At 36.3% G+C, this 24377-nt stretch overlaps 5 protein-coding genes and 1 pseudogene across 6 annotated transcripts; 5 read left to right on the top strand and 1 right to left on the bottom strand.

Moving 5' to 3' along the window:
• LOC104715031 lies at positions 10-1384 on the top strand (annotated as a pseudogene).
• LOC104710539 (uncharacterized protein At3g27210) lies at positions 6070-8506 on the top strand. The gene is made up of 4 exons (XM_010427157.2): positions 6070-6322; positions 6574-6693; positions 7682-7762; positions 7861-8506. Exons 1-4 carry the CDS (start codon positions 6187-6189, stop codon positions 8253-8255), a joined length of 732 nt encoding a protein of 243 aa, XP_010425459.1. The 5' UTR covers positions 6070-6186; the 3' UTR covers positions 8256-8506.
• Positions 9328-10172, top strand: LOC104710538 (mavicyanin-like). The gene is made up of 2 exons (XM_010427156.1): positions 9328-9546; positions 9647-10172. The coding sequence occupies exons 1-2, from the start codon at positions 9378-9380 to the stop codon at positions 10000-10002; spliced, it is 525 nt and encodes a 174-aa protein (XP_010425458.1). The 5' UTR covers positions 9328-9377; the 3' UTR covers positions 10003-10172.
• LOC104710537 (uridine kinase-like protein 2, chloroplastic) lies at positions 10600-14369 on the top strand. Its single transcript, XM_010427155.2, has 14 exons — positions 10600-10795; positions 11035-11126; positions 11208-11277; positions 11369-11487; positions 11596-11692; positions 11983-12062; positions 12341-12535; positions 12623-12706; positions 12791-12851; positions 13185-13245; positions 13445-13538; positions 13636-13708; positions 13794-13876; positions 13962-14369. Exons 1-14 carry the CDS (start codon positions 10600-10602, stop codon positions 14106-14108), a joined length of 1452 nt encoding a protein of 483 aa, XP_010425457.1. The 3' UTR covers positions 14109-14369.
• On the top strand, positions 14532-17792 carry LOC104710536 (uncharacterized RNA methyltransferase pc1998-like). The gene is made up of 15 exons (XM_010427154.2): positions 14532-14920; positions 15007-15121; positions 15209-15320; positions 15410-15454; positions 15546-15613; positions 15695-15749; positions 15836-15915; positions 15999-16082; positions 16261-16374; positions 16456-16574; positions 16677-16794; positions 16895-17028; positions 17154-17301; positions 17402-17481; positions 17567-17792. Exons 1-15 carry the CDS (start codon positions 14757-14759, stop codon positions 17667-17669), a joined length of 1539 nt encoding a protein of 512 aa, XP_010425456.1. The 5' UTR covers positions 14532-14756; the 3' UTR covers positions 17670-17792.
• Positions 17834-20934, bottom strand: LOC104710535 (chloride channel protein CLC-b-like). Of its 2 annotated transcripts, XM_010427153.1 has the most exons (7): positions 20584-20934; positions 20300-20500; positions 20041-20218; positions 19438-19970; positions 19316-19320; positions 18171-19207; positions 17834-18071 (listed from the first exon to the last, which is right to left on the bottom strand). In XM_010427153.1, the coding sequence occupies exons 1-7, from the start codon at positions 20754-20756 to the stop codon at positions 17967-17969; spliced, it is 2232 nt and encodes a 743-aa protein (XP_010425455.1). In that variant the 5' UTR covers positions 20757-20934; the 3' UTR covers positions 17834-17966. The 2 variants fall into 2 exon arrangements, with proteins under 2 accessions (XP_010425455.1, XP_010425454.1); XM_010427152.1 differs by having other exon boundaries at positions 18171-19320.

The following is a 24377-nucleotide window of genomic DNA, read 5'->3' as shown; positions in this document are numbered from 1 at the left end:
GTGAAAAAAATGGAAAATTCTTTCGTATATATAACACACGATCGAATCGATGACCAATAGTTCTATATTCATTCTTCTTTATTCATTTAAAAAGTGTGAAACTCTTTACTCTGCTCTAAATTCTTTGTGAACTCTGTTCTCTGACTTTGTTTCTGTTTTTTGCTTTACGAAAGAATGAAGATTAGATATTGCAAATCATTCTTGTCACGTATTCTCAGGCCTCGTCAACCTAGATCCACTGTTTATCCCACTCCCATACTACTACTTCCACCATTGGCAACACTACAACTAGGGGAATGCTTCGATCTCGATCAGAAGATAACATAAAGAAACTTGGGGACTGTATGGACAACATGGACGAAGACGTGTCCAAATTATTCATAGAATTTCAACAGACCGATCTACGTGAAGATCCGGAGTTGTTCCATCTTCTCAACAAATACTTCAGCACTAGCAAATCTGTTTCTCATATCTGCGACTCTCTCAAGACATGCTTAGAGAGAACCGAGAAGAAGGATTATAACTTGATTGATGAAGCTCTGAATGATTTTCATGAAGAACAATTGAGTTATGGGGGACTAATGGAAGCGAGTTTCAGAAAAACATTCAGGGATCTGAGGAACTTCAACGACTTTGATGACCACGACTTGGATTATTGTGAGTTTCTCAGCAAATTACAGAGCTGTCACGAAGAGCTGGCGAAGATGATTGTGGAATTAGAGAAGACGATGAAAGGAATTGATAAAAAATTGAGACGTGTTAGAGGTCGAAGAGCTATTGTTACTGCCGCTTTATTAGCTCCTGTAATCGTTGCTATATTCATTAGCAAGATGGTGGTGGGGATTTTTGGATTCGTTCCATTGGAGGCGTTGAGTTCGTTTGTAGCTTCGAGGTGAAAGAGATCAACCGAAGCTTTGAAACGACAAAAGACTGCGATGAGCTCGATGGAAAGAGGAACAACGGTTGCTCTTAAAGAAGTAGAGAAGATTACCAAATTGGTGAGTCGACTTGAAAGTGTTGAGAAATCGATTCGAGTCGCAGCCGAGTCTGCTGTTAAGAAACGGTATTCGATGGCTGTCGCTATGAGAGAGGTGGAGGAGGAACGGAAGAGTTTGAAGTTAACTTTCTTGGAGCTTGACAAAGAGACCGGACAGTGCGATGGTTTTGCCCAGTTTGGACGCACGGTGGCTTTGGAGAAGATTACTGAGTTTTTGTCTCGTGGCCAGAAGAGCTTGACCAAATAGTTGATTGTTTTGTCTCTTAGTTTTCTTAATTTGTAGTTACTACTTAACAGTGAATCGCAAGTTTTGTGCCACTATCATTCTAGGCGGTAACCGTATACTTACTTTACTTATTTTAAATATGTAAGAAAATGTTTATAGAATTGTAATTGACAATTTAAATTGTTATATTAAGATGATATTATCATTTCTTTTAAACATTTATAATATCTTACTGATTAAATTTATCAACAGTACATTAAATCTACAAAAAATTGAAATTTATATGTTCAATGATTTAAAGACAAAAAAAAAACTTTAGATTTTGCCCAAAAAAATATATATATTATAACGATGCTATATATTAGTTCGACGTTGGAACTTGAAAGACAAAAACCTCAAATTGTAGTTCAGTTTTTTGCAGGAAAAAAGGGTCCAAAAGTTATATAAATTTAAATTCAAATGATGACACTGCATATAAATCAGTAAGCTACATATATATTATGGTAAAAAAAAACGATTAATAATAGATCATTTCTGGATGGCATATACATAACATCACATAACACATGCATCCTATAATAAGTAAGGATTCCTAATTATACTTCTCGGTTTCTAGTTACATTGGCTGATTTATGTGGTTAACCGTCAAAGTCAAATACAAAGTATACATACGCAAAAAGTTACGTATAGTTCTAGTTAGCATGGTTTCTTCATCCACTATGTCTAGCTCAATGACATCTCGTTATAGTTAAGTCATTTTTTCGTACATAGAGAACTAAAATCGGGAACAATCTAAAATATTGCTTCAATTTTCAAAAAACGATTTCAGCTTGGTTTAGCCAAACCAAATTAGATACCTCGATAATTATAAGTGGGCATCACACATCACACATGACACAACTTCCACTTTTACTATTTAATTTCTCTGTTTTTGTGTGTGTTTGAGTTCCTTTCTTTGGATCTTTGTGCATTGTCTTGACTCTTGAACCGAAAACACACATAACCCATGCCATCATTGTTTTCTTTAAAGATTCCATTTGCTATTGTTATTGGATTTTGATTTTTTTAAGAATTTTTGTTTCATAATTTTTTTTTTTTCGAGTTTCGAAGCACATAAGATCTTACTATCTACTTTAAATCCCCCTTTAAACATTGCATTATAAGATTAGGGTTAATGTATCATAGTTTAATTAATGTACCGTAGATATATGTTTGTGTAGTCTTCTATTTCAAGAATACATAATAAAGAGTACTCTCCCAAAACCATTATCTTAATCTATCACTATGTCAAGTCACATAAACTTTGATCAAAACCTTCTAAACAAAATACTACTAAAGCAAAAAAAAAAGCAAAATATCACAACAATATTAGATCGATTCTAGATAATATGGTTACAACTTTACAACATTTCAATATATGGCTTATCCTTCTTAAAATATTGATCCCAAGAAGTACAAACTTGTCACCAAACAATAAAGGGAAACACACAAACATTGGAAAATTTTGGTGTTTAGTATGCGTGTGTATATAGTTTATATATATAAAGTTGAGAATTCCATAAAGATGACCACTCCTGAAAAGATTATTATATAGAATTACTCATTATCACTTCATTTTGTTAGTGGTCACGGAAAGAGAAATCTGATGACAATATAATTGGATTCATAAACATCATAAATGCTTTTATCAATAGAAAAACCCAATAATTACAAGTTTGCTTAACGCGAGAGTCGGCAAAACAAAACAAAAATTTGGCGTATGCATCAATCAATCTAAATGTATTGTCAATCGCCGGAAATTTATTGTTTTATGTGCTAAATTTGAATGTTAGAACAAAATATTTGGCATCCAGTAATCAATCATACAAACTCCAATGATAACCCAATACCATTGTTACCAAATTATTAACTCGATTTAGTGAAAACATTTTGATTGTTAACTGGATTTACAGTAGTTCTTCCAACATTGACTCTATGATGATATAGTGCTTTGGATTATAAAGAAAAGCAGTAAAGATATGAGGATGTGATTAATTATGTGAACTTATGTGAAGCTTTGCTCTGATAATTACAAGTTAAATTCTTTTAATTACAACTAGGATTTCACCCGCGGTACACCGCGGAACTATGTTATAAATTATTGTATTTTAAATAATAATTTTTAATTTATTTAATTTTCAAATTTTCAATTAATTAACTTTTTATCTAATTTAGAATTTTGTTTAGAATTTTTTTTCTTCTTCTTACGTTTTATAAAGTTTATAACCTAATTACATTAAATTTGTTATTAGATAGAATATAAAATTCTAGATTTGTTTTGTTCTCTAGAATTAAACAGAGGTATATGCCTATATAGTATGTTAGTGTATATTTTTATGTGTATTTTTTTTTCGGAATATTAAGAATATGTTATAGTATGTGTAATATTTTGTAGTTCATATACTAAATAATTTATAAGTTACTTTTCAAAACTATGATTACAAATCTATAGTGTATATGAGATAAACTAAAAGCTTTAGTGTTGGTTCTATATTCCAAAACCGCCATGCTAGGCGGGTCAGGCAACATATTTAAAGATTTTTAATCTATAGAAACTCATCATATGAAACCCGTGAAGTAAAAATTATTTTTAATACATAATAGAAAATAAAAATAAATTTGTGAGCAAGCAATATCTTTTATATTTTATTATTATTCTTTGAATAAGATATCAAATTGAATGGTAAATACGTTTGTTATCTTTTAAAATCATACCGTTAGTTTTTTGAATGATATATTTTATATTTGATTTTGAACATTTATTTTAGGGGGAAACCAATGCGTTGAATCAAAAATCTCGGCCACGGATCCTCCTCCAAAATCAATTCGTTTCTTGGTTAGACCGATTGTTTATGAAATTTGTGTGAGAAAATATTGTTTTGTAAAATTGGAAACTTAATATTAATTAAATCAATTATAAAATTAATACTTAATGTTAAAGGGAGTGGTTCCAATTTTTTTGGAAATTTATTTAGGATGAGAAATCTTGTTTTTAAAAATATAAACTTAATATTAATTAATTAAATGAAAAACAAATTAATATTTAATGCCAATGTCAGTCTTATAAATAGGTGGCAATTTCAGGATTTATTTGTTAAATGTACTTGAAAAATGTATATATAGATAGTAGTAGGTTTTTCTCAAAAACCGAAAATAACTGAAACCAAAATTTTCATTTATCTTCATACACAGTAAACAACCTTTTATAGAATGAGTTTGAAAAGAAGACAAAAAAAAATCACTTTTTCAAACTAGGTTAAAATGTTAAAAGTGGTTTAGTGTAAATATTATAAATTGTGTAACGTAGTTTGAGATACGAAATTTTAAATTTCATTTATTATATACATAGTATTGGCATATTATGTCTCCATTGTCCACCATTCACAACTTGGCTGAAAGAAATTTACCATGAAATCATATGGAGTCGGTATATGGCTATCCAATAGATATCCTAAAGAGACATAGTGTCCTTTTGGAGATTAAAATGTTTAAATGAGTGACAGTCGTGATCAACGTTTTCAAACTTTCTATTGATCTCTGAAAAAATAGTAGTACTAATTAAAAGTTGAAACTGTGAATTAGTCAAAGGGCATTTTATTTTCCGGTCACCTAATCATGCCAATCTTTATTTCATTTAATAGATAGAAAAGGTAGAAAACTACTTATATATTTAATTAGAAATTAAATTTCATGTCACTATACACACATTCATGGATCAAACATTATCTTAATCCTTTTACAAAAACTAAATGCTACTATTATTTTAAGCAAAGATATTTCATATAAAAATCATACATGCAAAAAAAATCTATTGCTCGGTGGTGTTGTCTCTTATATTTTTAAGGAGTCATATATTTTTTTCCAATATTCCCACTAAATTAATATTGTGATTTAAATTTGTGGCAAGAATTGTTCTAATTATATCAATAGAGAAACTTCAACATGCTTTCATTCTTCAATGTTATAAACAGTAGAGAGTTTAGTGAGAGTTGTTAACAGTTGACAGATTAATAATTTTACCAAAACATGACGGTCAAAGTTCAATACGAATCACATTAAAGTATTATCTTACCACCATTGAATACTGATAGTATAACATATACTTTTCCATATCAGGACAGGAGGAGACCTTTTACCTTATCAGATTAAAAAATTTCGTATTCGTTATACTTTTTTTTTAATTTTTTAATTTTTAATCTTAATTTTTAATTTTTAATTTTTTATTCGTTATACTTAATTATTCAAACAATATTATCCGTAAGCCACAGTATACAAGATATGTGATTCTAAAATTTGACTTTTGATCTAAATAAGTGAATGTTTGGTTTTTGGAATACGGGATTTTAGCGACTTATCTTTTTATTTATCCATCACCATGATCAATCGCCTGACATGCCGACTAAAACCGGATAAAAATCTGAACCGACCAATCATCAATGGAAACTTGGTAAACAACCGGTCCGGTATAACCAACCAAATACAGTCCAGGATCCAGGTAGATTTATGAATACGTAATCACACACTAATTAATCAAAGATATTTATTTTACAAGAAGACTGCCACGTGGCGAATCCCACGAAACAAAAAAAAGTCATCGTATTGTCCCACCATGATCTATCGCACGATAACTACGTGTAGAGGATCGGAGAGTAGTATATGTACTACAAATTGTATAATACAATACAATACAATACAATACACTGAAACGACACCGTATTCGAACACGAAAACTGAGTGGGCACCGTGTACGTGTGGGACCCACTTCTCTTCTTCTCCGACGAAACACAGAATAAGTCTCTTCTCTCTCTCTCTCAATTGTCTTTGATCATAATAATTTCTCAATCAAAATCTCTCTCTCTCTCAAAAGTTTTTAGAATTAATTATTTTTTTATTGATAAGTCTCTGAATAATAATATGCTTATGAATGGGTTCGTCTTCTTCCTCGCTTAACAAGTCTCCGATTAGAGCTGACAGTATGGTAACCCCAGAATCTCCCATGACTAAAACAAACGACAACGTTTCGATCACGTCTCCTCCTCCTTCTCTCAAGAAAACTTTTGGTATTTTTTTTTTTATTCATATAATCCAGAGACAGAGATCGATTCATCATCTTCTCTCTATGTTTGATCTTCTTTTTCTTTTTTTTTTTTTTAAATTATTTCTTATTTGTTGGTATCGTAAAATGATTAGTTCATCATGATATTGAATCTGACTAGAGAGGATGTAGGGTTTATTTTTGTCAGACTTTAATAATTTTTTTTGTTTATAATTTGATTAATATATGATTTTTTTTTATATATTCAACTCTCAGAATCGCCGAGGAAGAGTACTTCAATTCCGGCGGTTTCTCCGACGACGATGATGAATAATATTAATAATCAAACTCCGGTCAAATCTCGGTGGTCTTTTTCTTCATCTAAGAAAAGCTTTGGTAATTTTTTTTTTAAGCTTTGGTAATTAATTTCCAAAAAGAAGAAAAAAAAAGTATATCAATCTTTTTTCTTTAATTTATTTCCTGATATGGGTTTTGTGTCCTTCATTATTTCACCTTTTTTGGATGATTGGTTCCTTTTTTAAGTTATTTTAATTGATTGAGTTTGATACATTGATCTAATTTTACTTACACGCTTATCTTATATAGCATAAATGTTTCCATATACTTTGCTGTTTTTTTGTTCCTATGAATATTATTGGCATGTGAAGAATATTCGGTGAATAATGTTCTTCCATCAATGGTTTCTTCTGTATCAAATTTTGATTTGCTTCCTGTCTACAAAATAGCGATATGAATTTTTATGTTCTTCTTCTTCCTTATCTGATAAGATCAGATATCGATAATTTGATTTTCTTCCATTAATAAGAGATTTTATACAGTTGACAAAAAATAAATATTTTATGCCATAACTAAAACTTTTCCGTGATCATATATTTTTTTTTTTCCATTTTTACAACGGGGGGAAAAAAGTGAAAGAGGACTGTTTTGGTGAATTGTGATTTACTAGTAGTATAAAAAAAGCTGTCTACTTTAATAAAACTGTGACCCAGATCTGAAAAACTGTGATAAAAGTATTTTGCTAATCAGTCTTCTTGATCTGAGGGGTTTCATTGTTTTTCACGCTTTTAATTTGAACCGGTTTTCGAAAATATTTTACCCGGGAACTTTTGAGAATTGAATTTAAATTTTCTCTTTTTTTCTTTCTCTTTTTAGGCATTGCTTTCTAATTTCCTCATCACATCTCCTCTGTTTTTTAGTACAAACTGCCTTGTAGTTGTAATCTTTATCAGTTTTGATCTTCTTCTAGCGTAAGATGGTTATTGAGTCAAAAGGTTTGAAATACACTTTGTGAACAATTTACATGCACTTATTATCATGCTTGTTCTAAAGTTTTGATCTGTATTTTCTTTGATTTGTTCCACAGGAAGTAAAGATGAAACCTTTTTCGATTCACAGCCGTGGCTACAATCTGACTCCGACGATGATTTCCACAGCGTAAATGGCGGTAAAATATTCGATCTTTCTACTTTAGTTTCTTGTATGAGTAGATGTTATATATGTGTCAAGATCTTGATTTTATTATACTTGATGAAAAATACTCAGATTTCACTCCATCGCGTGGAAACACTCCTAAAGGAAGCTTCTCGGATAGGCCACCTCGTTTTACATTCCACGAGAAGAAGCCTTCCCGAGGCTCGTCTTCTCCAGCGCCACTTCCAAGGAGGAAGAAGCTTGGTGAGCTTTTCAGAGACAGTATTAGAGAAGAACGAGAGGAAAGCTCTGAAGGCGGCGGTTCATCGTCAGCTATTAGCACTCCTTACCTCTCAGGTGCTAACTCTTGCGAATTCAGCAACACGTCCGTCGAGAAGGAAGAGAAGAAGAAGTCTAACTGGCAGCATCATCGTTGTCTTCCTGGTTTCTCTTCTTGTGGTGGGAGTTTCATGGAGAGGAGGAAGAAGATGAGCTCTGAAACTCCTCCAGTTGTTGCTTTGAAATGAGAGATGTAGAGAGATATCTTAAAACTTGGGAAATGTTTTGTATATGAAAGAATGATAAAAGAGAGAGAGAGATACAGAGCTGTCAGAGTTTAAATAGAAAAAAGCTCTGTTGAAGTTTACAGAGTACTCTACTTTGCTATGATGATAAGAAAATGATGAATCAATAGGTGGAAGAAGAGATTATGTAAAAAAAGAGAAGAAAATGAGATGCTTGTTTGGATCTTGGCTTATGAAATTTTGTCATTCTTGAATACTATTCCACCACTAAGCATGTACATTTCAGTAGTTTAATAATGCATTAAATAGCCTATAATTTGTTTATTTTTTCCATTACATTCATAGATGAGAAAATTTTATTTATGTGAACTATTACGACATCTAATTAGTTCGTGCACTAAAGCATTCTTTTAGGTCTCTCAATCAAACCCTCAATAGTCAAACACAATACTTAATACAATTTATTATTCCTTTTCTCATATTAAATGATGTATTAGGAAAAAATGTTATGTTAGTAGTATAAGAATTCATTTTTAAAAATTTAGATAATATTGAGATATTGTATATTACGGAATTCTGCAAAACTTATCCAACCACACAATTTTTATTTTATGTCACATTCGGCGATGTATTCAACAATTTAATTGTGTAAGTTTTATTTCATTTTCCGCGATTCCATAATCCCGCATTTACCAACAAGAGCCTCAATCGAATTGATGGACCAAAGAAAGAATATAGAGGAAGTAGAAGCTTTATTGGTGATAGTTAGTTAACAAAGTAGCTCTTTTGCCAAACCAGGTGGGTTTTGAAACTTGCTTGTTGTAGGCTGTTTGTCTTCTTAACTTATTCGGCAATTCTGATGCAAACATGTTACTTGAACACACACACACACACACAAACAAAACAAAATAAACAAAACAGAACATATTTACTAATTTAAAGATTCTACAACCCACCAAAGATCTTGACTTCAATTCAACTCCAAGCTTTGTTATCTTTTTTTTGTCTCTTTTCTTCCTAACTTTGATCTCTTACGCAACTAAAGTCCATGCATTCCCCTATATATACACGAGCTAGCAGCAAAGCTTAAGTATATCAAAACCAAGTTACAATCTACTAAAACCAATGAAAACAATGCAAGCAGTTCTTGTTATCCTGGTTTTCTCCGGTTTAGTCGCGGTTCAGACAACTTTAGCAGCGCAACATGTGATCGGAGGTAGCCAAGGCTGGGAACAATCCGTTGATTTTGATTCTTGGGCTTCCGATCAATCTTTCAAAGTCGGCGACCAACTAGGTACTGTACATACGTTTCTCTCTAATCTCAATATCTAAATCAAAACCGACCCGGTTTAATGCTAATTGAACCGTTCTTTTTTTTTTTTTGTGTCTTGTAGTTTTTAAGTATTCAGGACTACACAGCGTTGTTGAGCTAGGAAGCGAAACGGCATACAAGAGTTGTGACGTGGGAACACCAGTTAATTCCTTGAGCTCTGGAAACGACGTCGTTAAGCTTTCTAAAACCGGTACTCGCTATTTCGCTTGTGGAACTGTTGGCCATTGCGAGCAAGGCATGAAAATCAAAGTCAACGTTGTCTCTTCTGACTCCAAATCAGCTTCCTCTCCGGGTTCAGGTTCGGATTCAGGGTCAGGTTCGGGTTCGGAATCTAGTTCGGGTCATGGATTACGTGCTTCCATTGGATACATTTTCGTTGTTGGATCTTTCGTTATTGGTCTTATTTGGGCTTACTGAGGATTTAGGGATTTCGTAATGTATATCGAATATATTCGTGGGAGGGAGAGAATAAATATTTTTGGAATTATTAATTTGTATGTTTGTTGTATTTTGATTTTGCATCATTATGTTATGTAGTTCGGATATTTGCATTTCTATATAAAACCTTGTTTTTCACGTTTCTCTCACCATCTTGTCCACTTGATTGGTCCCGTTGGAATATTCTTTATTATGCCTTCTCATTTAACCAATCATTTTTTATTTATTTTTGTATATTATCAGCAACATTATCAATTTAGATTATTTGGTTATAAATACAGTAACTTTAATTTAAATAATACACACTAGATGGAGTTTGCAAAAGTCTTTGTTAACCCTAATTTAAAATCGAAAAAATATATTTTAAATTGAGTATTTAATCGAGTTTTTCCCAAAAATATATTTAAAAAAAGACGGAGGGAGCGAGAGGACAAGTGGGTTTGCTGAATTGTGCAGAAATCGTCGTCGTCACTGATCACTTACGAATCCTCCTTTAATTTTTTTTCCTAATTCGTCGTCTTCTTCTTCTTCTTCTCCGGAGACCAAATCGGGATTTTATTCGCCGTGGAATTAAAAATGCCGGAAGATTCAACGTCGATTGACTATGTCATGGAGAAGGCATCGGGGCCTCACTTCTCCGGTCTTCGCCTCGACGGTCTTCTCTCTTCTCCGTCGAAATCATCCGTCTCTTCTCCTTCTCACTTCCGTTTGAGTAATTCTTCCTTTTCCGCTACCGACGATCCCGCCGCCCCTCATCAACCCTTCGTTATCGGTGAGTGATCTTTCGATTTCTCCTTTCCTCTTTCGCGCTTAATTTCTCTTCCTTATTGTGAACCGTTGAAGTTTCTCAAATTCCGATCGTTGTGTATTGTCTCTCAATTTCATGAAATTGGCGTTTCTATAGGGTTTTTATCTTAGGGTTTTAGCTTGCACGAACATTTGTGCTTCCAAGATTAGAGATACCTTGTTCAATTTCTAGGGCTTAATCTTGTTTTCTGTTGACTTGTGTAGGAGTTACTGGTGGTACCGCTTCTGGTAAGACGACGGTGTGTGACATGATAATCCAGCAACTTCATGATCATCGCATTGTTCTAGTTAACCAGGTTAGATTCTGTAGCTAGTCCCTGTTCTCAATGCTTCTGAGTTATTTTTTTGTGGTACTCTGATGCTGTTTTGTTGATTAGGATTCCTTTTACCGTGGTCTGACATCTGAAGAACTTGAGCATGTACAAGAATACAATTTTGATCATCCTGGTAACTTGTTCTTTTGATTTGGGAACACTGATATTTACCTGAGGAAATTTTGGTGTAATTTTTAACGTCTGTTGTTTTTCGTTTTCTCTAGATGCCTTTGATACTGAGCAGCTTTTGCACTGCGTTAACACACTCAAGAGTGGGCAACCCTATCAAATTCCAATTTACGACTTCAAGACCCATCAAAGAAAATTAGATGCGTTCCGTCAGGTGCATAATCTTCTGTTCCTTTCTGCGGTTATATGGGTTTAGAATCTAACTTCATGTGGCTGAATCTTATCATCGTTTGTTAAATCAATCAGTTGGGACCTTTTTCAGGTCAATGCTTGTGATGTCATTATTTTGGAAGGGATTCTAGTTTTCCATGACTCACGAGTTCGGGACCTGATGAATATGAAGATCTTCGTTGACACAGGTTAACTAGTTGCAGTATATTGTCGTTCTTTTTGATTCTAATTGACCTTATTTGTTCTACACAACTATGAACGATCTAGTGACGATTTTATATTGTGATAGAAGTTTTTCACTTCCTGTTCTGTAGCTGATGGTGCCCTTGATAGATTAACTCACTTTCGCCATTTTAGCACTTGTTGACCATTAAAGACTGAATGAATGCCTTTGAAGCTATATAGTTAGGAAACTTTGAATCTATTTGTAATGTTAATAATCCTCTTTGAATTCATTGTGGCTATTTATTGATTTCAGATGCTGATGTGAGGCTTGCTCGCAGAATCAGGCGTGACACAGTTGAGAGGGGTAGGGATGTTGATTCTGTGCTTGAACAGGTTAGTCTTTGTTTCAAGTGTTAATGTAAAATTTCTCACCAAGTTTCACCTATCTAAGTTAGTGCTTTAATGTGTGCATACGAGACTAGGAATTAGAAACCTATGTTTTTTGTGCAAGACTGAACAACTAAATGTTCCTCCTGTTGTTCAAGCGACTCTTGCTTAATTCTGCTTTTCGAACTGTTGTGCTATATAACAGTGTTGTTTTCTGAGCTTCTTTTATTTTTTCAACTTCTCTTGTTTTGAGGGTGTTCTTGTTTTCAACTTCTATATAACAGTATGCAAAGTTTGTGAAACCCGCGTTTGATGATTTTGTCCTCCCGTCAAAGAAATATGCTGATGTGATCATTCCCCGAGGAGGTGACAATCACGTTGCAGTTGATTTGATTGTGCAACATATCCACACAAAACTTGGGCAACATGATCTCTGCAAAATCTACCCAAATGTTTTTGTTATCGAATCAACATTTCAGGTACTTTCCACATTTTCCAACTGTTTGATGCTTGATTCAGATGGTAAGGTTTAAAACCATCTTCTCACCCTACGATCATAATTGCAGATAAGAGGCATGCATACACTTATTCGAGAGAAGGACATATCAAAACATGACTTTGTGTTTTACTCAGATCGCCTCATTCGTTTGGTACTCTTTTATTTCATGTCATCCCTTTCAATGTTACTCAGCTTCCAAGCTTTGTCATTTCAGTTGTTAATGGCTTTTTTCCAGGTTGTGGAGCATGGTCTTGGCCATTTGCCATTCACTGAGAAACAAGTAGTGACTCCAACAGGTATAAGAGGAGAATGGCTTGAGCTGTATGTTACTATAGTTTATAATTATAAATCAAAGTGAAAACCTCATGCGTTGGCCTATACTGATTGATTGCATCCATACAATTATAGTGGCTTGAGCTGTAACTATAGTTTAGAATTATTTATTTATGGTAGTCATGGTGTCTGAAAATATGGATCAACTAGTTCGTGAGATCCTATAAGTCTTTATCACATTGATCTAGAAAGATTGTTTGTGCCTTGTGGAAATCATAGTGAAGACCTCATATGCTTTGGCATTTACTGATTGATTGCTTCCACACAATAATGCTTTTTAATCTCTTGCAATACAGGATCTGTGTATAGCGGTGTTGATTTCTGCAAGAAACTTTGTGGGGTCTCAGTCATTAGAAGGTGAGCGTTAAAAGGTATTATGTATTTTAAAGTTCTTAATAGATGGAGACTGGAGCTGTTTACTTTTTCCAATTTGTTCAAGACACGGAATGTGTGTACCATTGAAAGCATACATTGTTTGTTTGCTCATGTTCTGAGTGAGTGACTTTTTTATTTCTTTTCTCTTGCCTAAAATTATCTGTTTGGTACGCTTTGTTAGTGGTGAAAGCATGGAAAACGCATTACGCGCGTGTTGTAAAGGGATTAAGATTGGGAAAATTCTCATTCATCGTGATGGCGACAATGGAATGCAGGTTTGCTTATTTTTCTACTTCTTTAACAATTTACAAAGGTCATGTCTCTTTTTTCAAACTCAGAAACTTATAAACTTTCTCGTGGTATATGACTTAGCTTATATACGAGAAGCTTCCAAGTGATATCTCCGAGCGCCATGTCCTGCTTCTAGATCCCGTTTTAGGCACAGGTAATATCACTTCATTTTCTTTTTCTGCTTTGGGATCTTGTAAGTGTATTTTCTCAGAATCTTTCCATTGGATGATATCTTGAAGGTAACTCCGCAAATCAGGCGATAGAACTACTCATACAGAAAGGAGTGCCTGAATCCCACATTATATTCCTCAATCTCATCTCGGTGAGTGTTTTAATTAACCAAAGATACTTCATCGCATAACTTGTTCTCTCAGTCACACACTCACAACCGATTCCGCATCGTGCAGGCACCGGAGGGAATCCATTGCGTCTGCAAACGCTTTCCAAAGTTGAAGATTGTGACGTCAGAAATAGATCAGTGTCTGAACGAAGAGTTCAGGGTCATACCAGGCTTGGGTGAGTTTGGTGATCGGTACTTTGGAACTGACGAGTAGCGAGCAGTACCAAAGTGTTTGTCAATGGCTTATTGTGCTTGTGTGTAAAAAGAAGTGTTCGTCTTTCTCCTAAAGATTCTTCACGGGCTTTGTTTTCTAATTTTTTTCCTCTGCTGGGAGGCTTCTCGCTTACTAGTGACTAGTTTCTAGAAAATCGAAAAACCACTTCAAGATTCTTTGTTTTATCGACCCATTTCGCCCTCAACGCATTACGATTCGTTTTTAAAAACTTTTATGCATCACTGATAACTTATTCGTTAATACTTTCTTTGTGATTGAACAAATTTTAATGATTTTTGGTCAAAATTACTTTCACCATTTACAATAGCATCGCTTTGTTACCTAGATGAATTAATGGACCATTTCATAAAGTTCTAATATTGGTTTTGTAATATCAGGTCAAGGATTTAACTAAGCATTAGCAATCTCAAAAATATGAAAGCTTGAATGAGAGATCAAGGATGGATTTAAGCAATCTCAAAAATATGTATATTTCAACCGGATTAATCGGGTCGGTTTGATCAGGGTCGGGTCTAATTAATTTTGTTGGATACAAAGCCGGGTAGAGATATTTATGGACTTTATCCATTCCCGCCACGGAGTAAATCCTTCGCCGGCGACAGTGAAGCAGCAACAGCAACAGCAACGATGCATTCGTCGAGCGTTTTCTCGTTCAGCTCTCGTTATCCAATCATAACCTGCCGCGTCTCACCTCCTTCTTCGCCTCCCGTCGTCGCTTCTCTTCCTCTCCCACCGCCAACAAGCTCCTCCGACTCGCTAGCTTGCTCCCTCCAATGTCCTCACTTCCAATCGTACACTCCTCTTCGCTGAGAAGTCTTTCATCTCTCAAGATATTGTGATAATTGATTCGATTCCGTCTCTCTCTGGATTGTTTCAGGTGCTCAGGTTGTACGCAGGAGTTCAATCTCCATCGTCCAGCTGTCGTCGAAGAAGCTTCAGGCTTCTTTAAGCGTTACGGCGTCGAAGATTTCACTTTCGATAGTTGTAGACTGGTTAATTTCACTTCTTCTTCCTCATCCTATTTTTCTGATTTCACGTCGTTTTGGTTTCTGGTGATAAGTTTTTGGATCTAATTGCAGTGGGGATGGAGATGCCGAGCTAAATTGGCCGTTCGTGGCTCTTCAGATAATGCATTGATTGGTTTGTACCAAGAGGGAACTCACACCGTTGTTGATATTCCTGAATGCAAATGTAATTTTAGATTTCGCTGGAAATAAGTTTTTTTTTCACATAGATTTTGTGGTTGTGGATTGAGGTTAAGTTCTAATTTTTTGTTGCAGCTCATCATCCTAATATTAATGCTGCAATTGAGTTATTGAGAGAAGGTAATAGTAGTCATTATGTGTTTTGTGATTCAAAAGACAAAGATTTGGTTGTGTTTGCCATTTGATTGGGGGTTTTTTGCTATGCTTTAAGGTATTAAGGTGTTCGATGTTGTGCCATTTGATGAGGATCAGGGGACTGGGGACTTGCGATATGTTCAGGTGATTAACATTTGAGTATATATGGCTATTTTGTTATCCAATCTTGTTCAGTGTGGTGATGAGGTTCTTTTTAATCTATAGATGGCTGTTACGACGCACAGTACAAATCTTCGTGCTCCAGAAAGATACAAAAATGGTTGAACATTTATCTTTGGTTTTGTTTCTTTTGCACAGTGATATGATACAGTAAGAGTAGTTTCTGAGTTTAGATATTGGTTTCAGGAAAAGTGCAGGTGTCCTTGGTTTGGAACTCGAGAAATGAGAGATCTCATAATGCAGATAAGTTGCAAGCATTGTCCAGCGTGAGTTTTTCGGAAGTCGTGGTTTCTTTTGCTTGTTTCATTCTTTTTTCTGCATTTATCACTTACATATTTCTCATTTGCAGTACTTGTGGAGAAAGGGTGGACCCAACAGCAAGCTTCACCTAATCCATTCTGTGTGGGCTAACTTTCAGACATCAACCAACAATGTAAGTCAGAGAGCCAGAATTTTCTTATGCTACGGCTAAATATTCAGGGAATATTAGTGTTAGCTTATAGACTTTATTCTGGCAGCATTATGTGTACTAGAAAATTTCTGCCTGAGAGTGTTCCTTTCTCTTTTGTTCAGTTCTTTAACATCTGACTTAATTATTCCCTTTGTCTTAGATAATCTTTGGAAACAGATGGAGGCATCTTTTAGGTGAGAGAGATTTCTGGGAACATGTAGGAGGGATTGACATATCCTTGGATCCTTCCAGTTTTGGCCAGGCAAATACACGGGTGAGCATATGCAGATATTGAATTTTCCTATAGGTTGTAGTCAGTGCTTTATGATTCCTAATATTCAAATATTTGTCTCAGGCTTTTGATAGCTTGCTTTGGAAACTGCATAAGTATGTTCCTGGTGGATCATCTGTTGCCGATCTATATGCAGGAGCTGGAGTGATTGGATTATCCTTAGCTACATCGAGGAAATGCAGGCAAGAACTTGGAGTTCACATCTCTCCTTTATCTAAAGAAGACTGTATATTCATTTTTCTGAAGAAGTTTGACTCCAACTTTATACTTTAACCTGATTGCAGTTCTGTCAAATGCATTGAGGTTAACAAAGAAGCAAGGCTGTCTTTTGAGAAAACAATCCAGCGATTACCTAACTCATTGAATTGCAGCATCAGTTGGCATCATGCAGATGCTTCAGTTGTAAGTAGTGCTTGCTTTTAGCAAAAACTAGTTCCAATTTTCTAGGATTTTTTCTAACATATTAATGATGTGTGTTTACATTGTATTCGAAATTCTACAGAACCCCCTCTCATGGATTATAGGGTCAGATGTAGTCGTTGTGGATCCTCCTAGGAGAGGTTTGGATGCTTCTCTCCGTCAGATGTTGGAGTCTGTCCCCTCCATTGAGAAAAGAATGAGGTCTTCATCACCAAGGTTGATAATTTCTTCCCAATAAAATTTTGGATTTGTTCCTAAATAGCATCATTTATACCCTATCATCAAAACTCCAAAGGTAGATCTTTTAAGGGTCTGTTAATTTTCTCTTGTTTCACTTCAAGCTCGAATGCAAAAGAGGAGAAGAGGCCATGGATTTTAAGAGCAAAGGAACTTTCAATTCAAGCTGGCAACAAGCTGATCCCTGAGGAGAATAATACACTACCGCAAAGACTCATATATATAAGCTGTGGTTGGGAAAGCTTTAAGGAGGTACTAGCGACACACTGATGTTACCTCTATATTAATGGCATATAAGTCGTTAACAACTGCTGCCAGTTTAGTTCATTCTAACATCTAAACAATTGATTAGGACTGCAAGTCGTTATTATCTAGCAGAGCGTGGGAGTTGGAAAAAGCCCATGGCTTCAACTTCTTTCCCGGAACCGATAGGTATCAGTTCATAGAAACATTTACTGTACTTGCATTTTATACTGCAAAAATATCATCCATGCTAATTTTACCGTTGGGTTTTCAGCATTGAAGTTTTGGCTGTCTTCAAAAGAAGGGTTGCTATCAAGAAAAAGAAGAAATCGGGAATTAAAAAGGTGGGAATAAAGAAAGTGCGTGCTGCTAAGTAGAATCACAGGACTCATATTAGTTAATATCTGTAACTTTAGAACTTCAAAAGTTTAGAAGACCATCTAATGGATGAGAAAACAGTTTTGCTTTGTTCCTTTTGATAAGTAGATATGGTTGTCTCTTATTTGTGTCATTACAAGTAGAAAAAGAGATTTGTGCGATATTTATCTTATCAACTTCTGTTGGATATGAAGAAAAAGTGCAAAACTGGACAGATACATCTTCAAGAATGGGAAGAAAAATACAAGGCTGCAAGCCATTTTTTACAACCACAAGTAAACAAAGTATGTAGCTCTTCAATTTGCTTTTCTACCTTTGGATTTTTCCATTTGAGGAAAGGCTTGTAGAATGTTGTGTGCCCTTAGATCCTGCCTGGTTAAGATCCCTACTACAGGACACAACTGCAAAGAATTTGAATAGCAACAGAGGTTAGAAACATTAGAATTGTTTATAGGTTTTAGTAATCAGGAAGTAAAAGAGAGTCGAAGGCATAAACTCACTCCTGAGCTTTGAATCTTGGGAACAATTAGCAAATGGCGGAGTCCCACTTGCCGGAATAGTACTAAAGCCTTGGCCACAGACATGTTCTCCATGACTGTGTAAGGGGTTGTGTTGGTGAGAGGATGAAGATCGACAAACATTTCCATTTCAGAGCTTGTGATAGCCACGTCGTCAAAGTTGTCTTCTCTTTCAGCCAATTCATCCCATGGAAACTTTTCCCTGACCTCCCACTCCTCTGTTCTTCTTTTCTCTGTCAAGAACCATCTCTTTTTCAGAACTTTAACGAGGTGCGCTCTCAGGATTAGACCGTGGAGTTCCGTAGCCCCAGTTGCTAAACCCACTTGAGGTAATTCTGCTTCATCTAAAACAGGGAATGCATTATGCGTCGTGTTCCTTAGCACATCAACTATTTTAGAAACCTTTTCTACACCTTGCAGGGTTACAACCGGGGGTTTAGCATCACCAAGCTCACCAACGCTGAGGTTCCTCATCCACGGCTCTGGATTTGCATCTAAGAAAGGCAAACCCTTTAGATCCAATATGATGTCATAGATACTTGGGTTGAAGCTGTCCCCCACAGTTTTGGCAATCAGAAGTACGATCATTGTAATGGGAAGCAAAAGAAGGTTGTTGGTGAGTTCGAGGAATATAACACAGAGTGACACAGTCATTCTCATAGATCCAGCCATGAGCGCAGCTGCACCAAGGACAGCATAAAGCCCTTGGTCAATACTTGTGTAGGATCCCATTGCAGCGCCAAGCATCCGGCCATATGCAGCACCCATGAGGATGATAGGGAGGAAAAGACCAGATGGTGTTGCAATACCAAATGTGAAAAGCCCCAAGATGCAGTAGAGCACAAAGAATATCCACAGGGAGCCCATGCTAAATTCATTGGGAGTGTTGGAAGAGAAAAGGTTTCTGACAGCATCATCGTTGGTGGTGAGAAGCAGAGTAGCTAAATCATTGTAGTAACCTTTTGGGCAATGGAACTGTTTGAAGTTGCCTGATCTTCCATTCGTCGGGCAGATCTCATCTATCGAGGGATCACAAGGCTTGCATTTAGCCAAGAAAGGAAGGCCATAAAGGCAAACTGATGTGAAGAGTGATACCGTTAGACTGAGAAGCACCTTGTGGATCTTACCCTTCCTGCAATATGACCAAACAAGATAAGTTAACTAGCTTAACGGGGTTTTACTGACAGCATCTTGTAAAAAATATTTTACTATGTTTGTTTTTAGAGCCTATTGAACATCTAACACTTACTCGTTGATGAGATTGTAAAGCCGGAGAACTTTATGCAGAACGTGATTATAGAGACTCCCAAGAATTCCACCGATTACACCAATCAACATGACAGGGACTATGTCAGTTACATGGTAAGTATAAGTTACGTGACTCACATCAAACATGATAAGCCCTCCTCTTCCAAACAAGCCACACTTGCCTGAATTGCAAATCTCTATGAACTCTCTCAGAATAACCACAACGACGGCTGTGCTGAAGAAAGTTCGCCACAACAAGGCACTTCTCCACCAAGTGGCAACTTCCTCAAGGGCGAAAAGCACACCTCCAACAGGTGACCTGAAGGCTGCACAGACTCCAGCAGCTGAGCCACACGTAATCAGATCCCTGCGGTCTCTATCGTTGTTGAAGTAACGAAGCCAGCGCCACTTAATTCGGTGGTTGTCTGTTCCACCTTGTCCCAGCAAAGAAGCTATGCAGCTTCCAATATGAACCAGAGGACCCTCTTTACCCAGATCAAGTCCAGCTGCAACCGCTCCTATGCTTCCAATGATCTATCAAACCCCACAAAATCCGTGAGTCAAAAAAGTCAAATTCATACACTTGAAAAATTCAGAAACAAACCTTAACGATCATAGTGGTAGCACCAAACATGTTGGGAAGATCGACACCATTAAGATAAGCTTTGATCTCAGGGATTCCAGGTCCAGCCGCAGTGGGAGCAAAGAACACACAAAGCACAGAGGCCACCAAGGTAAGACCCAAATTTGCTCCAGCAAGCACCATGAGACCTGTAGCATATCTGTTTCCCCCTCAAGACATTATCATCCAATCATACACTACAAAAATGTTTGAATTCATTAGATGAAGCTTTGTTTTTTACCTTTCTTGGCTGAGGAAGTGGCCAACGGCTAGAAGCTTGTAGCCAGCGATGTTTTCAACAGCTAAGTTGATGAGAGTGGCGATTAGACCAGTGAAAAGACCAACAAGACAAGCTAATGTCCATTTCAAGAACACGTACTGAAGTACTTGTGCCTTTGATCTTTTTCTCCAATCATGCTTAAACAGATCGTTCTCGTTTATTCTGTCAAATATTTTATTATACAATAAGAACTGAGACGCTGAATTCAAAATTATGCAGAGAAGAAGAGGAAGAAGAAGACATACTCATAGTCCAAGCTCTCGATATGGGAAACCTTGGTACCGACCAAAGCAAGTGGAGTTGAAGAAAGTGTTCGATTAGCCTTGACCAGAGGTTGGTTCAGTGTGTTGCTCTCTGGGTCTGCTTCTCCATTGTAATTACTATTACCAACAACCTGGTTTAAATCTTCTTCCACCATATCTGTCTGTCTATGATCACATAAAGATGAAACTGGCTTTTGGTCGGAACCTCTGCAACAGAACTTTTTAAGGTTCTTGAAGAGCTTTCTTTGTTAAGAAACCACTCTGGGTGGGTATATTTTTATTGAATTTTTGAAAATAATTCTTGTTATTATTTCATGCTAATTGGTTTGCCGACTTTTGTCTTTTCTTTGCTTTTATAGTTTAAAATGTATACGTATATGTATTTGTGTATGAATAATTGAATAGTGTCTAATTTTGGCGAGACGACGCTTATGCTTGTGAGAGGGTAACAAAACAGAACTATGTAATCCTTACATATGCTAAACTACAAGACCAGACAATGATTGGCCATTTAAATATTATGTCTACAAAATATAACAACGAAAGGTAATCAAGTTGTGAATTATGTACGTATAACGTAGGGATAGGATTTGTTTTCTATATGTGGCCTACAGTTTATATGTCCAGAGTCTTGGATAGATGAAAATATTGTAACTCGTTTGTGATACGTACGTCAAATTTTAAAGCCAGCCAAGAATTATGAGAAAATTAATTAGAATTAAACCCACGTTATAAGGGAATAGTATACAACGGAAGAACTCAACAAACATATGTATTTTGTTTTAACACCGACCTAGTAGATAAGTTGTTTGGGAACATTGACTACGTAACAACTATTTCTAAAAAAGTAAATATACCATCATTATACTTAAACAGGTCGTCTCAAAATTATAGCTAACTAGATTTGAATCCATACGACGTACTTATTATATTTGTAAATTTTAAAGAACATGCTTAATAAAATCTAGCAGAGAACCAGACTTGGATCATAGGACCTCCACCATCCTTTGTTGTGCTCACCCTGTTTCGAACGTTTTTATCTATCAGCTTGGTAATGAGTTCCACTGTCGAGGGTTTCTCTCCGTGACGTTGATCATTTCTTTCTCTCCATAGAGCATGAATGGTATTCTGAAAAGCATATCCCACCAGGAACCGTGTTGTCTTGTCCAGAGTGTCACCCGCTAGCAAAACCATAACCTCTTTCCAGTGTATAGTGAACTTATCCTTAAGTAGCTGTTTCACTAGCGACTCCCATATTTGCTTGGAGAATTGACACGTGAAAAGCAGGTACTCTCTTGTCTCTATCGTGTTACTGCAGAAAATGCAACTTGTGATGGCATTAGGATTCCATTTATGCATACGCTCTCCCGTCGCTAACCTGTTCTTAGCTACCAACCAAGTGACAAAAGCATATTTAGGTGTAGTATTAGAGAACCAGATGGCACGATAGTTTTCCATTATGGGCCTGGCTGGGTGTAAACGGAACCAAGTAGCTTTGGTTGTGAACTGGTTGCGGTAGTGATCATTCTGTCCTTTCCATAGAGCTACATCTTGTTCTCCTGATATCCAGATGGACTGATATTTTGTTATCTCATCTTCAACGGAGCTAAGAAAAGCCGATCGATGCATTCGCCGCCTAACGATACCCACTGCTTCAGCTAGAGTGCTCGATGATGGAATACCCATAGTAATGCAACCTCTTTCTCCTAGCGTCTCATAAAGTTGTCCCGGGGGGACCAAATATCAAACCAAAAGGATGTGTTCTCTCCATTGTGAGCTTCTACTCGATGGAATTGTGATACTAGGATTTTTGTGTGTCTATCCTAGCAGGTTCAATTAACCTTATGTAGTTGTAGTATTTAAGGTGTCAATCCAAATGGGATGATGCTAGTCACTCAAGATGCAATCAAGCAATCACAAGTCAAGCCAATTCAAAAAGAGTGTTTTTCTAACAATCCTAGAATGGTCAAAATACAAAACGGAAATGAGTCACAGAAACAGAAACGAAAATGTATGATAAGAAGCAAACAAGAATAAGCGAAACCGAAAACGATTCAAAGCATGAACAAATGAAACAGTCTCGGAAATGTAATATCAATCAAAAAGATAAAAGTCCTAAGGATGGGAGTAATCGATGTCGGTGGAGTATCCTAGTCTACAGAGTGTTTAACATACCACAAGCAAACTATCCCTAAACAATGAACATCACAACATAGCTAATCTAATCTTTTGGCAAAAGCTACTCAGACTCAACCACTTCCATACCTAGCTCTCGCTAGAGGAACATGGTCGAGCAGGCATTACAAACAAGTTCATTCATGTCAACAAACATCCTAGACAATTAATCTCTTAGGCTAGAAACGTAAGTCTCTGGCACTAGTTGGTCAGACATTTCAAACACCTTTTGGGTGTGGAAATGTCTCAAACCTAGTCCCAATTGATCAGAGAAAAACTAGTATTTCTTACTCTAGTCCAGAAGGGAATCATGCAATCAACGCTTAAACACTCTACATCCTAAGATCCTCTACCTAATCTATCCCATCCTCAAGAACTAACACACTACTCAGATCCGGAAATCATCACCAAAGATACAAATCGAGAAAAAATTGAAATAAGCATTCTTAGATAGGTAAAAATGAGATGAACAAGTTTGTAGAAGAAATCAAATACAAATACTCAATGTATTAAAAGATATCTGGATACAAAGTCTGAGAAGGGTTTTGGAGGCTAGGTAAAACCTTCAGAACAAAATGAGATAAAAGATTAGATCCGTCCGCAAAAACTTAAAAAAACGTATTTATAGTAAAAACACGTAAATCCCTAAAACTTAAAACGACAAGATGAAGAGTCGGTTTGAGAATCTCCTCAAGCGTGTAAGACGGAACGTCTTCCTGACATGTGCGAACGAGTAGTGGCTCGAGTGGGTGATGGTGTTAGCTCGAGTGGAGGAAGGTCGAGTCGACGGGTGGCGACTCGAGCTGGATGTATACGCTCCCACTAAAACGATGATAACGTTTGAACCACACCTCCGATTGGCTTGAAATAAACGGCATTGGATATATGACTCAATTTTCTACAACTTTGATGAAGACATCGAAAGCTAAATCTTCCGACCGGTGGCTCGAAGGACGACTCGAACGGCGACTCGATCGACGGTCAAGTTGTTGCTCGAGTGAGTGACGACTCGATCGACGGTCAAGGTGTTGCTCGAGTGGGTGACGACTCGATAAACGGTCAAGGTGTTGCTCGAGTGGGTGACTCAAACGACGTCGAACGGCGACTCGAACGGTGTGTTCCCGATGTCTCCTAGATACCTGAAATACTCCAAAATGCACAATGTATGCAAGAATGATGCAAGAACTACCTAAATATGCAAAGTGTACAAAAGAGACTAGAAATTTATGCAAAACAACTAGTTATCCTAACTAAATGCATGGCAAAATACATGCTTAGCAGAGACAAAATATAGACATATCAAATTGTTGTGTCAAATCTCTATATTTCAAGAGTTTCTTCCAAATCCATGAACCCCAGGTAGGATTGGTTTTCTCTGTCCAGATAGAACCGCTGCGGATGAGATAGCGTTTGACCCAATTTACCCATAAAGAGTCTTTTGCAGAGAGTAGTATCCATATTAGTTTAAGAACAGACACCTTGTTAGCTTCTTCGATCGAGCGGAGACCTAAACCACCCTTACTCTTTGGGAGACACACCTCCGACCAAGCAACTTTTTTTTTCTTTGCGTTCAGTGAAGGACCGGACCACAGGAAAGCAAA

Source organism: Camelina sativa, chromosome 9 (assembly GCF_000633955.1).
Source record: "Camelina sativa cultivar DH55 chromosome 9, Cs, whole genome shotgun sequence".
In the NCBI taxonomy this organism is placed as follows: domain Eukaryota; kingdom Viridiplantae; phylum Streptophyta; class Magnoliopsida; order Brassicales; family Brassicaceae; genus Camelina; species Camelina sativa.
Note: the sequence above shows the minus strand (reverse complement) of the source record. Positions and strands in the feature narration are given on the sequence as shown.

What these genes read in the sequence shown, in the direction of transcription:
- LOC104710537 (XM_010427155.2), top strand. Translation starts at nt 10,600, where the DNA reads ATGCCGGAAGATTCAACGTCGATTGACTATGTCATGGAGAAGGCATCG. An exon ending in TCATCAACCCTTCGTTATCG is followed by an intron (nt 10,796 to 11,034) that starts GTGAGTGATCTT and finishes TGACTTGTGTAG; the next exon opens with GAGTTACTGGTGGTACCGCT. An exon ending in ATACAATTTTGATCATCCTG is followed by an intron (nt 11,278 to 11,368) that starts GTAACTTGTTCT and finishes CGTTTTCTCTAG; the next exon opens with ATGCCTTTGATACTGAGCAG.
- LOC104710538 (XM_010427156.1), top strand. Translation starts at nt 9,378, where the DNA reads ATGAAAACAATGCAAGCAGTTCTTGTTATCCTGGTTTTCTCCGGTTTA. An exon ending in CAAAGTCGGCGACCAACTAG is followed by an intron (nt 9,547 to 9,646) that starts GTACTGTACATA and finishes TGTGTCTTGTAG; the next exon opens with TTTTTAAGTATTCAGGACTA.
- LOC104710535 (XM_010427152.1), bottom strand. Translation starts at nt 20,756, where the DNA reads ATGGTGGAAGAAGATTTAAACCAGGTTGTTGGTAATAGTAATTACAAT. An exon ending in ATCGAGAGCTTGGACTATGA is followed by an intron (nt 20,501 to 20,583) that starts GTATGTCTTCTT and finishes AATATTTGACAG; the next exon opens with AATAAACGAGAACGATCTGT. An exon ending in CACTTCCTCAGCCAAGAAAG is followed by an intron (nt 20,219 to 20,299) that starts GTAAAAAACAAA and finishes AGGGGGAAACAG; the next exon opens with ATATGCTACAGGTCTCATGG.
- LOC104710536 (XM_010427154.2), top strand. Translation starts at nt 14,757, where the DNA reads ATGCATTCGTCGAGCGTTTTCTCGTTCAGCTCTCGTTATCCAATCATA. An exon ending in AATTGAGTTATTGAGAGAAG is followed by an intron (nt 15,455 to 15,545) that starts GTAATAGTAGTC and finishes CTATGCTTTAAG; the next exon opens with GTATTAAGGTGTTCGATGTT. An exon ending in AGTTGCAAGCATTGTCCAGC is followed by an intron (nt 15,916 to 15,998) that starts GTGAGTTTTTCG and finishes TCTCATTTGCAG; the next exon opens with TACTTGTGGAGAAAGGGTGG.
- LOC104710539 (XM_010427157.2), top strand. Translation starts at nt 6,187, where the DNA reads ATGGGTTCGTCTTCTTCCTCGCTTAACAAGTCTCCGATTAGAGCTGAC. An exon ending in TTCATCTAAGAAAAGCTTTG is followed by an intron (nt 6,694 to 7,681) that starts GTAATTTTTTTT and finishes TTTGTTCCACAG; the next exon opens with GAAGTAAAGATGAAACCTTT. An exon ending in TTTCCACAGCGTAAATGGCG is followed by an intron (nt 7,763 to 7,860) that starts GTAAAATATTCG and finishes AAAAATACTCAG; the next exon opens with ATTTCACTCCATCGCGTGGA.